Consider the following 12,897-nt stretch of genomic DNA (forward strand, 5'->3'; position numbering starts at 1 on the left):
TGTTTTTATCGATATAAAATTATCCATGACTAACTTATTTAATGCCACATTTGTTGACAAAAAATATTGAAGGACAATAGTGACTTCCTCTCGTAAATATTCCTCGCAATAATCTCTGTGCACGTTCTTATTACACATGACCCTTGTTGTCTTTGTTCCAATGTAATTTGTCCAACCATTATTGTCTGCTTCAAATTTAACATACATATGAAAATTGTCAATCAATATCCGCATAAAACAAAATTTTGTCTTGATTTTCCAGTATATTGTTTTTTTTGTTATTAATCCTTATAATAAAGTAACAGGATGTCTGTCTGTCTGTTCCTAGGATCTCGCTAACCGCTGAACCAATATGCCTCTCCTTCCTCTTATGGCTATCCACTTAACCTAGGCTGTTCAACTTCGCTGCGTATAAATGGAAATAGGTTACCTGCATAAACCGTTTTATTTAATTCTATGATTTTTGCATTTTAAACCTCACTTTTATCTTTTCTCAATGTCATTTTTTAACACTTTTATCCTTGTAAATCAATAGATTAACGATTTGCAAAAAATGTTTTAAAATTTGCATATTGTCATTAAGTGGGTGATATAAAACAATAGCATTTGATAACCTTCAATTTTAGGAGCGAATCGTCTCTACAGTTCCTCACTAAAAAATTCAATTTGTCCATACAAATAAACTTCAGATTTTATAAGTCTTAACAATTGTAATATAAAAATGTTGCAAACTTACTTAAATAAAGAATTTTGTCGAAGGGCATACTTAAATTTTAGAGACGCTTCGCTTATAATATTGTACCTAGTTGTTCTAAAAGTAAAAAAAAGTATATCAACATCTATTTAAGCGAAGCTTAACAAATCAGACAATCAGACGAACAAACAATTAACATAAATAGCGTGACAATGCTTTATAAATTAATAAATAAACAAAATATTTTATTAGTAAGTTTAAAGTTCGTATGTAAATTTGCTAAAAATGGAATGGAGTGTAACAATAAAATAATTTTTTTAACTTAAAATTTACTATAAAAACTTTTACATAGATTAAAATACGATAATTTGAATACTATCAGACATTGAGCAAACTTTAAGCTCCTTCTAGACCTTCCTCACTATTATCTTGATTACTGTTGGGCACATACAGCTTAATCTCTCTATCACCAGTCTTCTGTATAGGCCTGCAGTTATAGCTGATAGTCCTGTCTCCTGGTCCACCATAGCTCAGGTCCTTCATTAGATCAACAGATTGGCTAGATACACAGATAGGTTCCACCATAACTATCCACTGGACCACTTCACTAAAATTTACATTATTAACAAAACTGGATTAAATAGATAGATAGTGCAGTTTTACCAATCCAAGAATAATACATTTCCTAGTTGTGTGTGGTTGTGTTTTTAAATATTTAAATCAAAGCAAAAGCGACTCGTAATAAAGAAAACAATTCATCTTTAAAAAAACAGTTTATGAGTTTGGTTAGTATGAAATAAATAAACATTAAAGAATCTAAAAAGAATGAAATTAAGGTGTACCTATAATCAGGAGTGGTAAAGCTTCCATGATAAGCATAATATCCCCTGTCAGCTGGAAGGAGACCGTCCATGTCAAGAGGTACAGGGGTCTCTGCAGACTCACCCTTGCATTGGACTAGCTCCAGAACATCTCCTACCTAAGTTAAAATATATTATAATCATTATTATTGTATTTTTAAATAGTATGAAAGGTTATAGAAATTTTTATTTAGTAACTCCTACCTTCTCTATCTCAGGGTTAGGGTATTCATCATTTATTGTGAGAAGAACAGAGACAACACAGATTCCATCTTCTTTATTCCTGGCCTCATCCATAGAGTTGTACCTATATATTTTCACAATAAGTATTTTATATCAATCATAATAATCTAATAAACTTGCAATCTAAGTCTTATCTCGTATGTGTAATCAAAAAAAAACTTTTAAAAAGATTGGTTCGAAAATGAAAAAAATTTTTACTTGAGATTGTAATGAACAAAGTGAAGTTCTCCATCCTTGTGATGACCATGAATAGAGTGTTCACTGCTGCCCCAGTGACAATGAAGTTTGTAAAGTCTGTACTTTCCATCCAGGGGTCCACCGTGAAGGTTGGCATTAAAAGTTCCAGGTACATTCACAATCCAAGAATGTCCTGAAAATATGCCAGGAATCTTATTGAATAAGAAATTTAATGTACATCTCTAATTATGATACACAATAAAAGTATTCAAAAGATTGAAATTATTTGTTGAAAAGATTGTATATTAAAGAATTGTACACCCAAGTTAAAATATGATAAGTCTAGCAAATTGTTTAGCAAATGAATGAGATACTTTATAATTTACAGTCCAATCTCAATTCCTGTCACAATATGTAGTACTAGCGGATACACCCCTAGAGGGTCCTAATTCAATTTTGCTTTCAATTTTAGTTTAAAAAGAAAAAAAGCAGGGATCCGAAGCCGCGCGTAAGCCGCGTGTAAGCCTCAGTGAAATCGTCATTTTATCACTATAAAATTTAGCTGGATGTATAAAACTGTCTCTTTAGTAGACAATCCTTCTTTCAAAAATTTCTTTTTCTGCTCACAAGCAGGTTTAAAACTGAGGCTTATGCGCGGCTGAGGCGCGGCTTCCGAACCCTGAAAAAAAGTACCTAAGTATCTATTTTTAATAATCTATCTTTCTGAAATTCATATAAAAGTTACTTTAAAAATTACCATTATTAGTAACACTGGTTGGTTGAGGGTCCATTTCAGGTGTGGTTTCATTCTCAGAGAAATAATATTCATATTTCTCTTCCCAAGGAGGAGTGTATGCAAAGGTAAGTGGCTCTAAGTCAGGTGTTGCTGACATTTCAGGCAGGTTGATAGGAGACTGCAGTTTTCCTGAAATAATCACATTCTGTTAACAAAAATATTTAATAACTGATTAGCTTTGAACAAATACCCATCAGAATGTGTATAAAACCTAAAATAATACCTTTAGAAAAATATTTTCTGTCTTACTTTAATATCCAAATCTTTAGTTTTACACCAAAGACTTAAAGAAACTTATGCATAATTATTCCGTAAAAAAAGAATAATAGTACACACAATCTCAAGACACTTTGTGACTTCAAATTTTACAATTTTACATCCAACCATTATGAGGAACAAAATATATTTTTACCTGTTTTAGTGATAGGAAAATCTTGTTGATGTAGAAAATTGTTGATATAGAAAGTATCACCAGGAGTCATTGTATCCTTCAATTTTGTCAGAAATTCAGGATTTTCGTCTTCTACTGGTGGGTCCAGCTTCTCATCTAGCAGCTGATTCTCCCATTCAACATTTATCAGAGTTTTTACCTGAAAAATGGATCGAAAATGCAATGATCATAGCATGCATCAAAATTCATAGATGATAGTTTAATCATTAGTGAAATAAGTAAGTTTAGCTATTTCTTGTTTAAAATAACATATAGTTTTATTTTGATTTGTCTGTGATTTTAAACTTAAAAATGATCATTTGTGCATACCTTTCTAACCAGATGTTTGATATGAATAGCAACAGGAAGATCAGAGATAGTCCTGGCCCTGATGACTCCCTCGGGGTTAATGATGAAGTAACCATTAAAGCTGTGACCTCCAAACTCTTTCAACAGATGGAAATTCCTATAAATAAAGTAAACATATTATTTGTCAATTTATAAAAATATATATTTTTTACCCCGGGGTAAAATTTACATTGAGTGAGCTGTGGATAAAAATCCGCATTTTTGTGTATGAAATGACAAAAATTTTATTTTAATGTCGAGTTTGAATTTTTTTGGGGAGAGAGGGAAAGTAAATTTCAAAAAATACTTCGGGCATTTATATTGAAAGTTTGTTTTATTCACTACATTTTACTTTTCCTTATTGGACTTGTGTATTTGTTTATGTAATTTTACGTTTATATCTCCAATTTATCGTGAACAAATTATACAAAAAAGTTGTTTAGTTTTTTCTCACTCAACAAAAATAATGGTTGCTAGAATGTTATAATTTAAGTATGTACTGTTTTCGAAAAATTTAAATTAATTTTTTATTGCTGTCGTTCAAAATGTTTTACCTTACAATATCAAGAGATGGATCCTCTAGGATTGGAATAGAAACACCATGGACCCCGCCAAACTTGGGCTCAACAGATGCATATATCTCGTGAACAACTGCACTGGAACGGGAACACGCTACAACCCTAAAATATTGTAAAAAAAACTTTTAATTTATCAATCAGCAGTACAATGACTAAACTTTGAAATTCAGGAGCAGCTGCGCCCCTAGTATCTAGAGTTGTGTATTTACAAGGAGAGGGCAGGGGCAGATTTTAGTCTGAAAGCACGCCAAGATCAAAAGATTGTGTGTGAAAAAAATGAGGAGGGGGGGGGGGAGGTGAATTTTAACATACCACTTTATTAAAAGTATACAAAAGAACGCCCTCCTTTAAAAAGGTATTGCAATCTAATTATAAAATACAATACATGCAGTTTCATAAATAAGTTATCATTAAAACAGTAATTCTTACTTGCAATGTAGATTGTCGAGATCGTCGACAACTTTTTCCAGTTCCAGGAGAGAACTTGTCCCTATACAACCAAAATCTGTTGGTATGAAAAACAGGACAAGCCAATAGCCTTCATAATCTTCAAGGCAGACGTGGTGAAAATCACCGTTATAATAACTTACGCCTCCAAAACTTGGAGCTTTATTTCCAGGCAACAGCGACATTTTAAATATTCGCTCAAACTAAATCTATTAGAAGATTTTTTCAAAAAGTTTCGAAGATTTTTGAAATTTCTTTGGAAGATTTTTTCGTTATCATAAAAATAAGTTATATTAGAAATTTGAAATAATAACCTAAATTAGTTTTAAAACAAAAGTAAACAATATAAGCAAAGCCTTTTTAAATCAAGTAAATGATTTATTAACGTATTATTAAAATGAGCAGAAGATTAATTTGTAATTCTAACCTAATTGTCCCAAAATCATACTAAAAGTCAAAAAGTTAAAAAAAAAACAGCATGTTCTACATGGACATAAGGACTTTCTAGTAACGATTATAGAGTTGTTACGCTTCCTACATCTTACTTAACTGTTATGGGAATCATCATACAAAGTTTGAAACCGAAAGGACAATTATAAATGTCTGCGCTTGTACCTCCAAACTGAATAAAATGGCAATGGAAGTCGCCTGACGTCTAACGATTGATATCACACAGTATTTATGCAACTTGCATTAATTTGAATTCACAACACCTTTTCTACAACCAGCAGACGTATTGAATATATTTAAGAGTTACTTTGTTCCCTTTTGTCCATGTTATCTGGAAAATCTTGTTTATGACTAAACGAAACATAGAATGATTTGTAAGAAAATTATTTAGACAAAACATTTTTATTTGATTTTCAATATTTACATAATTTTTCTATGTAACCAATGATTTTCTTCAGATTGATATGAATTTTTCCTGTCAAAATTTTCCCAAAATTTATTGCATTTAAATTTCAAATAGATTTGAATTTGCTTTAAGATTTGAATTCCCTTTCTCCCTCAAAAATATATCAAACACTTGAGAAAGGGTGGTATATCAATAACGCAAAAGCATCACATAGCAAATTTTACATAATCGCCAAAACTAAATTACCTCTGCATCATTTTGCGTACATTTATTGTTGACTAACATAATGTTAATCTTTATCTTATTTCTTGTTATTTAAATAATTTTTGGTGTAAGGGAAGATATTTTCTCGGGGGTTGAGTTATGACCCCCCCCCCCCCTCCTACCCTTAATAATCTTAAAACTATCAAGGACCAAGTAAAACATTCTGGATTCTGGACAATTGTGGAACGAACAGTCAAATCATAACGAAGTCTTAATTGACGAACATTCTGTTACTTTAGTAAATACGATTGAATGTTTAATTTTTTTACCATTTATAAAAGTCTTAACTAAAATATTGATTTCAGGCTATTTTGATTCTGTGGTTATAATAAGCTTGTTATTGCAGAATTGATAGTACATCATGAGAAATTGATGATTTTAGGACTCTTTATGTTAAAATCAAACTTCATGTATATTCGAATGTATTTAAATCAGGATTGGTCTCTGTGTTCGAAACCCGTTACTCTTTCTAAAAAAGTATAGATTCATAAATAATTGGAACATTATTCTGTCTGATATATTCAATTATTTAGATTTACTAATTTCTTTATTATTTAGGCCAACTTCTAAAGATTTCATCATTATAACTTCAAAGTTTTATTTAGTCGGACAGTGTTTTAATATTTTCTCAGAAAATAATTTATCATAAAAACTTGGTATATTATATCAACATAAACTTATTCTTCTAAATCTGTATGGATTGTTTAGATATTTGCTAATGACATATTCAATGTTCATAACTATAAAACAGTTAGGGAGTTGAATCCATTTTTATAGAAGCAGAAACATAATCTATGATTATGGTTTGGACCCTCTAAAACTGTTATCTACCCTTCCACTTTCCCCTCTCTTGGTGAAGATATCTTCAACGCCGATACTATTTTTGAAATGTAAGATTCCACTTTTGCCTCTCTTGGTGAAGATATCTTCAACGCTGATACGATTTTTGAAATGTAAGATTCCACTTTCAATAGAGGCGAAACTAGAATCATGGTTTACATTTTTAATATCTATGTTTCTGTAATCTTCCATTACTTTTTTAACATCGACATAATAGAAATGTACCATACTATTTTAAAATTATGTCAATTGTGAAAAAAAGCATAGATTTTATACATAATTTAAACATTGTTGTATATTCTTAATTAAGTAAACAAAACATACAAAGAGCCTTTTATAAAAGATGTTTTGTTTATTTTAAAAAATACTTTTAAAAGTGTGTCAAATGAGTAATGAAAATTATTTTAAGAAAGTCGTTTATTAATTAATTCAATTGTATATATTTGTAATTTTTTTGTTCAATTTATTTCATCTTAATATTTCCCTAGTAATCTCTCACCGTGTAAGTAAGCACTTAAAGGTTAGTTGCTGATCTAATTGTGCATTTTTGTGGTAAATTACTGATCAATTACTGAACAATTTGGTCTGATTTGTGAGTTAAAAGTGGATGGAGTAAATAAATGGACATTTAAAGTAAAAGTTGCTTGTATCAGTTGAAGTGAAGAAAAAGAAGGAGGAGTAATGAAATGTAGACAGACTTACACAAGTTAATGATAGAGTAGATTCAATATTTAATTCAAAATACAAACAGATTTTTTAAGTATTTATTTATATTGGATTAAATGCAGTTTTGGGTAAATATGAATAAATATGTATACTTTATTTAGAAATGGTTAAATGGTTAAATGTATTAAATGATTCAAACTATTGATTATTTAAGCTGGAAAGTTCTGAAGTAGCAGGATGTCTGTTTGTGTGTAAGGACACCAAAGCAGTAGGATGGCTGTCTGTTTAATTAATACAAATGTATTAATTAACTATGCACTTTGAAGAGGTGGAATATCTGCCTGTGCAAACTTGTTGAAGTAGTAGGATGTCTGTAAATAGCTGAATTGGTCTAATAAGACTCGACTCCAAACCAGAAGTGTTCTGTGTGTGGACTCTCAATTGCAACTGTTTTAATAAATGTTCTCTTAACTCTTCCAGAATAATTAAGAGTAATTAAGAGTAAAAACTTAAACTTGTCTGCAACTTGAATATATGACAGTAATAAGGGGGGGGGGGGAAGTTCTGACACATTTGCGTAAACCTGGTGTATAGGCTTTATCTTTGGACTGAGAGGATAGGTTATTAGGAATAAAATCATTCTTATATGATGAATTTCCCCCAGATTTAAGATTTTTTGGATAGGCCTCCAGGTTCCGGAGCTTCAGGCCTCCAGGTGGTCTCTGTACCGATAAAAATTAAAAATAAGATTTTTTTTTGAAGGGTTAAAGGTTAACTTATAAAACAAAATATGCTTCTTTTTTGTTGTTATTCACATATTTGAAGAAAAAACATACATATTTTGTCTCATAAGCTGACTTCTAACTCTTAAAAAAAAAATTTTTTTCATTTTTACCTGTAGAGAGACCACCTGGAGGCCTGATTTTGTATATATATATAAGTCAAATAATTTTCATTGATTACTTAGTAGGGGTGTCATGCTTAGTGGTAGCACACTGAGCTAAATTGGTGAGAGTTCAAGTTCAATTCTCTATAGGTTGACTCTAATTTCTCATTCACAACATTAATCGTGCATCATCCCCTGGTTGTGTAAGATGGGGATTATTGAGTAAGTTTGGATACCCAATAGTCACTTACTTACAGTACTACCTTTAACCCAAGCTCCTCTTTGGAGAGCGTCATTCATTACCATGACTTAATTTGGGACTAATTTGGGCCATATTCGGCAAGGGTAAGGTAGGAGTAGATCTTATGAGATAGCAAGTCAAGTCAAAATGTGCTTGAACATGGAGCCTGATAGCCCTATTTCTATGGAAAAGTGTCTCCGCCTACTCCAGGTCAAAACTATACAAATCTATGGCTAATCAATCAAATTGATTACTTAAAAGTATTTTATCATAATATAGCACGATTTGGTATATGAGCCAAATAAGCAATAGTTTTTATTGATTGATTTTGAGTATTTTTTTCGTAAAATTACCATGATTTGGACAATAGCAAAAATTTTGATTGATTGCTTGAAAGTAATTTATCAACAAATGGCATGATTTGGTATAAAAGCTTAATATACAAAAACTTTCATTAATTTCTTATAAACAATTAATCAAAAGTTCTTTTTGTACAAAATGAAAGAGTTAAATTTTCTTGCATTAGGGTGAGGGCGAACTAAACCGGTAATTTTTTCAGTTTTTGAAGAAAGAAAATAGGGAAAATATTAAACTGTTTTTAACCTATTTTTAAAACATATATCAAATATATACTATGACACCATTAGAATAAAACTGCAGAGCCTAAATTTGAATTAAGTCCCCAATAAACTTTTTGGGGGGATTAAAAATTAATTTTTACTGTTGCTGTGGTCCTTTGTGATCAGAGCAAACGCTCTTTTTTTATTTGGTTAAAATTCATAGCTTTTAGAATGTTTTGCTTCATAAATATTGTATTCTGGTATAGAGTAAAATTAGGCCTTTTGATTTCATCTAAATTAATTCATTAAAAAGTTAATTCTTTACAATATATCAATGAATTAACATTATCATGTTTGTTTTCTATCACTTATTTAAAACACATAAAAATCAGCTGTAAAGGGTTAAATATATTATTAATAATGTAAGATGACAACAAATGTTTATGCAATACAACAAATTTATTTTTGTCACTTATACAAATATGATATAATATAGGATTATTCAAACTTATTTTTTAAAATATTTTTAAAAAGTATGTATGTTTTATGTGTATGGTTTTCATTCTTTTCATTTTGATTAAATGAAAATTATTTAACTACATTGGAAATGAGTCACTTTGTGAAAACACTCTTTTTTGAAATGTAAAGAATTGAAATGAAAGAAGACTTCTTATTGGTTCAGACTTTAGAATTATATGTTTTATTGTATATGTTAGATTTTTCAATGAAATTAATTGTTTTAGAAAAAAAAATATTTCCATTGAACAGAGTTATGTTTTTTATTGTATCAATATAAAGTGAATTATATATAAATTGTTCCAAATGCCACAATATTACCCCGAGTAAAAAAGACCTTTTGCTCTATATCAAAATGACCAGAGCAACATTAAAAAATAATTTTTAAATCCCCCCAAAAAAGTTTATTGGGGACTTAATTCAAATTTGGGCTCTGCAGTCTGATTCTATAGATGTCCTAGTATATTTTTGACACCCCATATAAAAATAGGTTAAAAACAGTTTAATATTTTCTAATGAAACCAAGAATGTTAGATAGCTTATGGAAAAGACTATCAGGTTATCCTAGGATTTTAGATGTTTGATATAATTGGACTTAAAGTCGTTACTGATTAAGAGTTAAGACTCTAGGGGGCTAGGTGTCGCTTCGGGTACTAGGTAACTAGACCTCTCTCCACGCACCTTGAAACATACATACAATACTTATGATTGCGGTGTAAAGCGTCCATTCACCCATCAGACAACCAACTCTCTGAGATGCACGACCTTTGTCTGAGAAGTCCTAACTGTGCATGGTAGCGAGTTGCGCCTGTTTTGGGCCAAGGCATTCCCCCGACTCTAACTATTTACGTCGCGCATCTGACATAGTAGCAGTGGGAACCATTTTTAACGTCTTTAGTTATGACGCGGTGTCGGGCCGAGATTCGAACCTATCACCTTCCCGACGACGAGCGGATGCGCTAAGTCGTTACTGATTAATACCCCACAGGGGGGCTAAACCAATAACTTTTTTTCAACCTAAAAAAAAAAAATCAATGAAAAACAGTCAATCAAACATAATTAGGTTAGGTTAGAGGGATTATCCACAAAAAATTTCATAAGGATTAGACTATTCCTTCTATGTCAAAAATCATATTTTTTAAAGATGGGAAATTTTATTTTTTTTGCAAAAATTTTCTTTAAAAATAAAATATTTTCATAAAAATCCACTGTCCTACCCACTTTTTGGCCTAATTCTTAAAAAGCCCATATTGAATTTTTGAAAACCTGAAAATGGACCTTAAAAATCAAATTTAAATTTTTTTTCAAAATTACCTGAAAATACCCCCTCACCAACTCTGGACATTTAAAAAAAAATATCAACTCTATTTTAAAGCACTCAACCGATTTGAAAAGTATGGACAATTCTTCGTTAAAAAGGTTTTTACGGATTAGTTCTAGGTCTTACCAATTTTTATGTAGGTCGATCTTTAACACCTACTATTTTGTCCAACTTTGAGACCCTTAAAGGGCGCCTGCAAGAAATACCACGCTCTAACTGCTAAAAGACTGCCACAATTAGACCCAATACCCCAAATTTAAAATCTTTAGCTTCAATAACAAAAAAGTTCTAGGCATTTCAAAATAACATGTTATGTACAATGAAAATTTTGAAAGATTTTCAATGCTCATAAAAAAAAACAATATTAAATTATGTTGCCTAGACACAAAATTATAACTTTATCTTTGTCAGAAACTTAGATTGCTGGTAACTGATTATATTTTTTAAATAAAACACCAAATTTCATAGTCAAAATCTATGAAAAAAATTCGATTTAAATTGCATTTGTAAACCAAAATCATAGAGGAAACAAAGGGGTAAACTAATACAAGCTCAGCTGTGTTTGGTTGCTTAGCTGATTCAGCTTTCTGATTGGCTACAGTACACTCGGTATAACGCGAGTTAAACTTAATTTTTTTTAATGATTGTGACTATAATAATGGGTATTTTTATTGTAAAAATATAATTAGTTACTGGCAACCTAAATTTATGACAAAATTAAGCTTATAATTTTGTTTCTAGGTCACGTAGTTCAATTTCAAAATTTCTAACATTAGCACTGAAATTCTTTCAAAATTTTCATAGTACATAAAATGTCATTTTAAAATGCCTAGAACTTTTTTGTTATAGAAGCTGAAGACTTCAAATTTGGGGTATTGGGTCAACTTGTGGCAGTCTTTCAGCAGTTAAAGCATGGTATTTCTTGCATGGTTTAAAGCTATTTTCTTGGGGGTTGGGACACCCCCAACCCCCCCAAAAATGAAAATTCCCCCCCCCGAAAAAAATAATTTTCTTGGGAACACATTAGACTATAAGCAGCACCAGTAGTACTATATTTTTTTTATTATCTCTTGGGACAAAGCCCTTAGAGGCTAGGGGTGAAGCCGCTAGTTACATATAAGCAATCAATGAAAATTATTATTTATTTGGCTTATATAACAAATTATGCTATTTTTGATAAATTACTTACAGGTAATCAATGAAAAACATTGCTTATTTGGCTTATATCAGTCAAATCTTAATTTTTTTCATTAACTGCATACAGGAAGGAAGGGATCAATTATTACTCCTCCTTTTTCTTCACTTCAACTTATATAAGCTACTTTTACTATAAATGACTGAGTATTTAAAGTGTGCTACCTTTTTATATGTTTCATTATTATTTGGCCACAACTTGGTCAAAAATGCTCACAAATCAGACCTTTTTCGACCAAAGATACTCAAATGGTTCCTTTACAAGCCCAAACTATATAATATGAAATAAATTTTAATTATCTTTCTTTTTAGCCATCAAACACATTAAAATGTTTCATATATGCAAAAATAACATTTTTTTAATGAATATTAAAATTTCCTTATATGACATTACATCACATCATATTCTTCAAATCATATGTCCAGGAAAAGTAGCTACAACTTGGAGGGTGTTTCGGTACGCATGCCTTGCCGTACACGAAATCTTAATCTCCAAGCCCTCCGAATGACCAACATGTGAATGTTTACTAATGGTTATTTATTACCATGAAAACGGTGAATCTAAAACAAAAATATAAAAATTAATTACATAGTATTAATGGTTTATTATTTTTGTAGATCGAGGTTGCGTGATTTCAATTTAATTAAAAATATAAAATTTCTAAAAAACTTTAAATTGGCACGAAACATATTAAATAGCATCAGAAATTGATAATTTTAGATTCAAATGATCAATAAAATTAAGGAAAATATTCGTATGTCAAAAGTTAGCAGTTAAATGGTCTATTTGTTGAAAAATTAATGTTTTAAATTTCTTCGTGAAAATATACCATACTACACTTATTATTAAGAATTAAGATAAATTCTTACCACATTATGATGTCAAACTAAGCAGAAGGCTTATTTGAGATATTCCACACATCAGAGCGCATGTATATTCAAGCAATACATTATTTTCAATCACGTAGCTCTTCACGTGG

General features: G+C 30.5%; 1 protein-coding gene across 1 annotated transcript; it reads right to left on the reverse strand.

Moving 5' to 3' along the window:
• Positions 1–825: 825 nt before the first annotated feature.
• Positions 826–4,815, reverse strand: LOC145322242 (uncharacterized). Its single transcript, XM_080164106.1, has 9 exons — positions 4,556–4,815; positions 4,103–4,228; positions 3,531–3,666; positions 3,183–3,360; positions 2,732–2,899; positions 1,996–2,167; positions 1,759–1,861; positions 1,537–1,673; positions 826–1,301 (listed from the first exon to the last, which is right to left on the reverse strand). The coding sequence occupies exons 1-9, from the start codon at positions 4,756–4,758 to the stop codon at positions 1,091–1,093; spliced, it is 1,434 nt and encodes a 477-aa protein (XP_080020232.1). The 5' UTR covers positions 4,759–4,815; the 3' UTR covers positions 826–1,090.
• Positions 4,816–12,897: the final 8,082 nt, after the last annotated feature.

This window comes from Acartia tonsa, chromosome 6 (genome assembly GCF_053477335.1).
Source record: "Acartia tonsa isolate MP-2025a chromosome 6, ASM5347733v1, whole genome shotgun sequence".
Classification (NCBI taxonomy): domain Eukaryota; kingdom Metazoa; phylum Arthropoda; class Copepoda; order Calanoida; family Acartiidae; genus Acartia; species Acartia tonsa.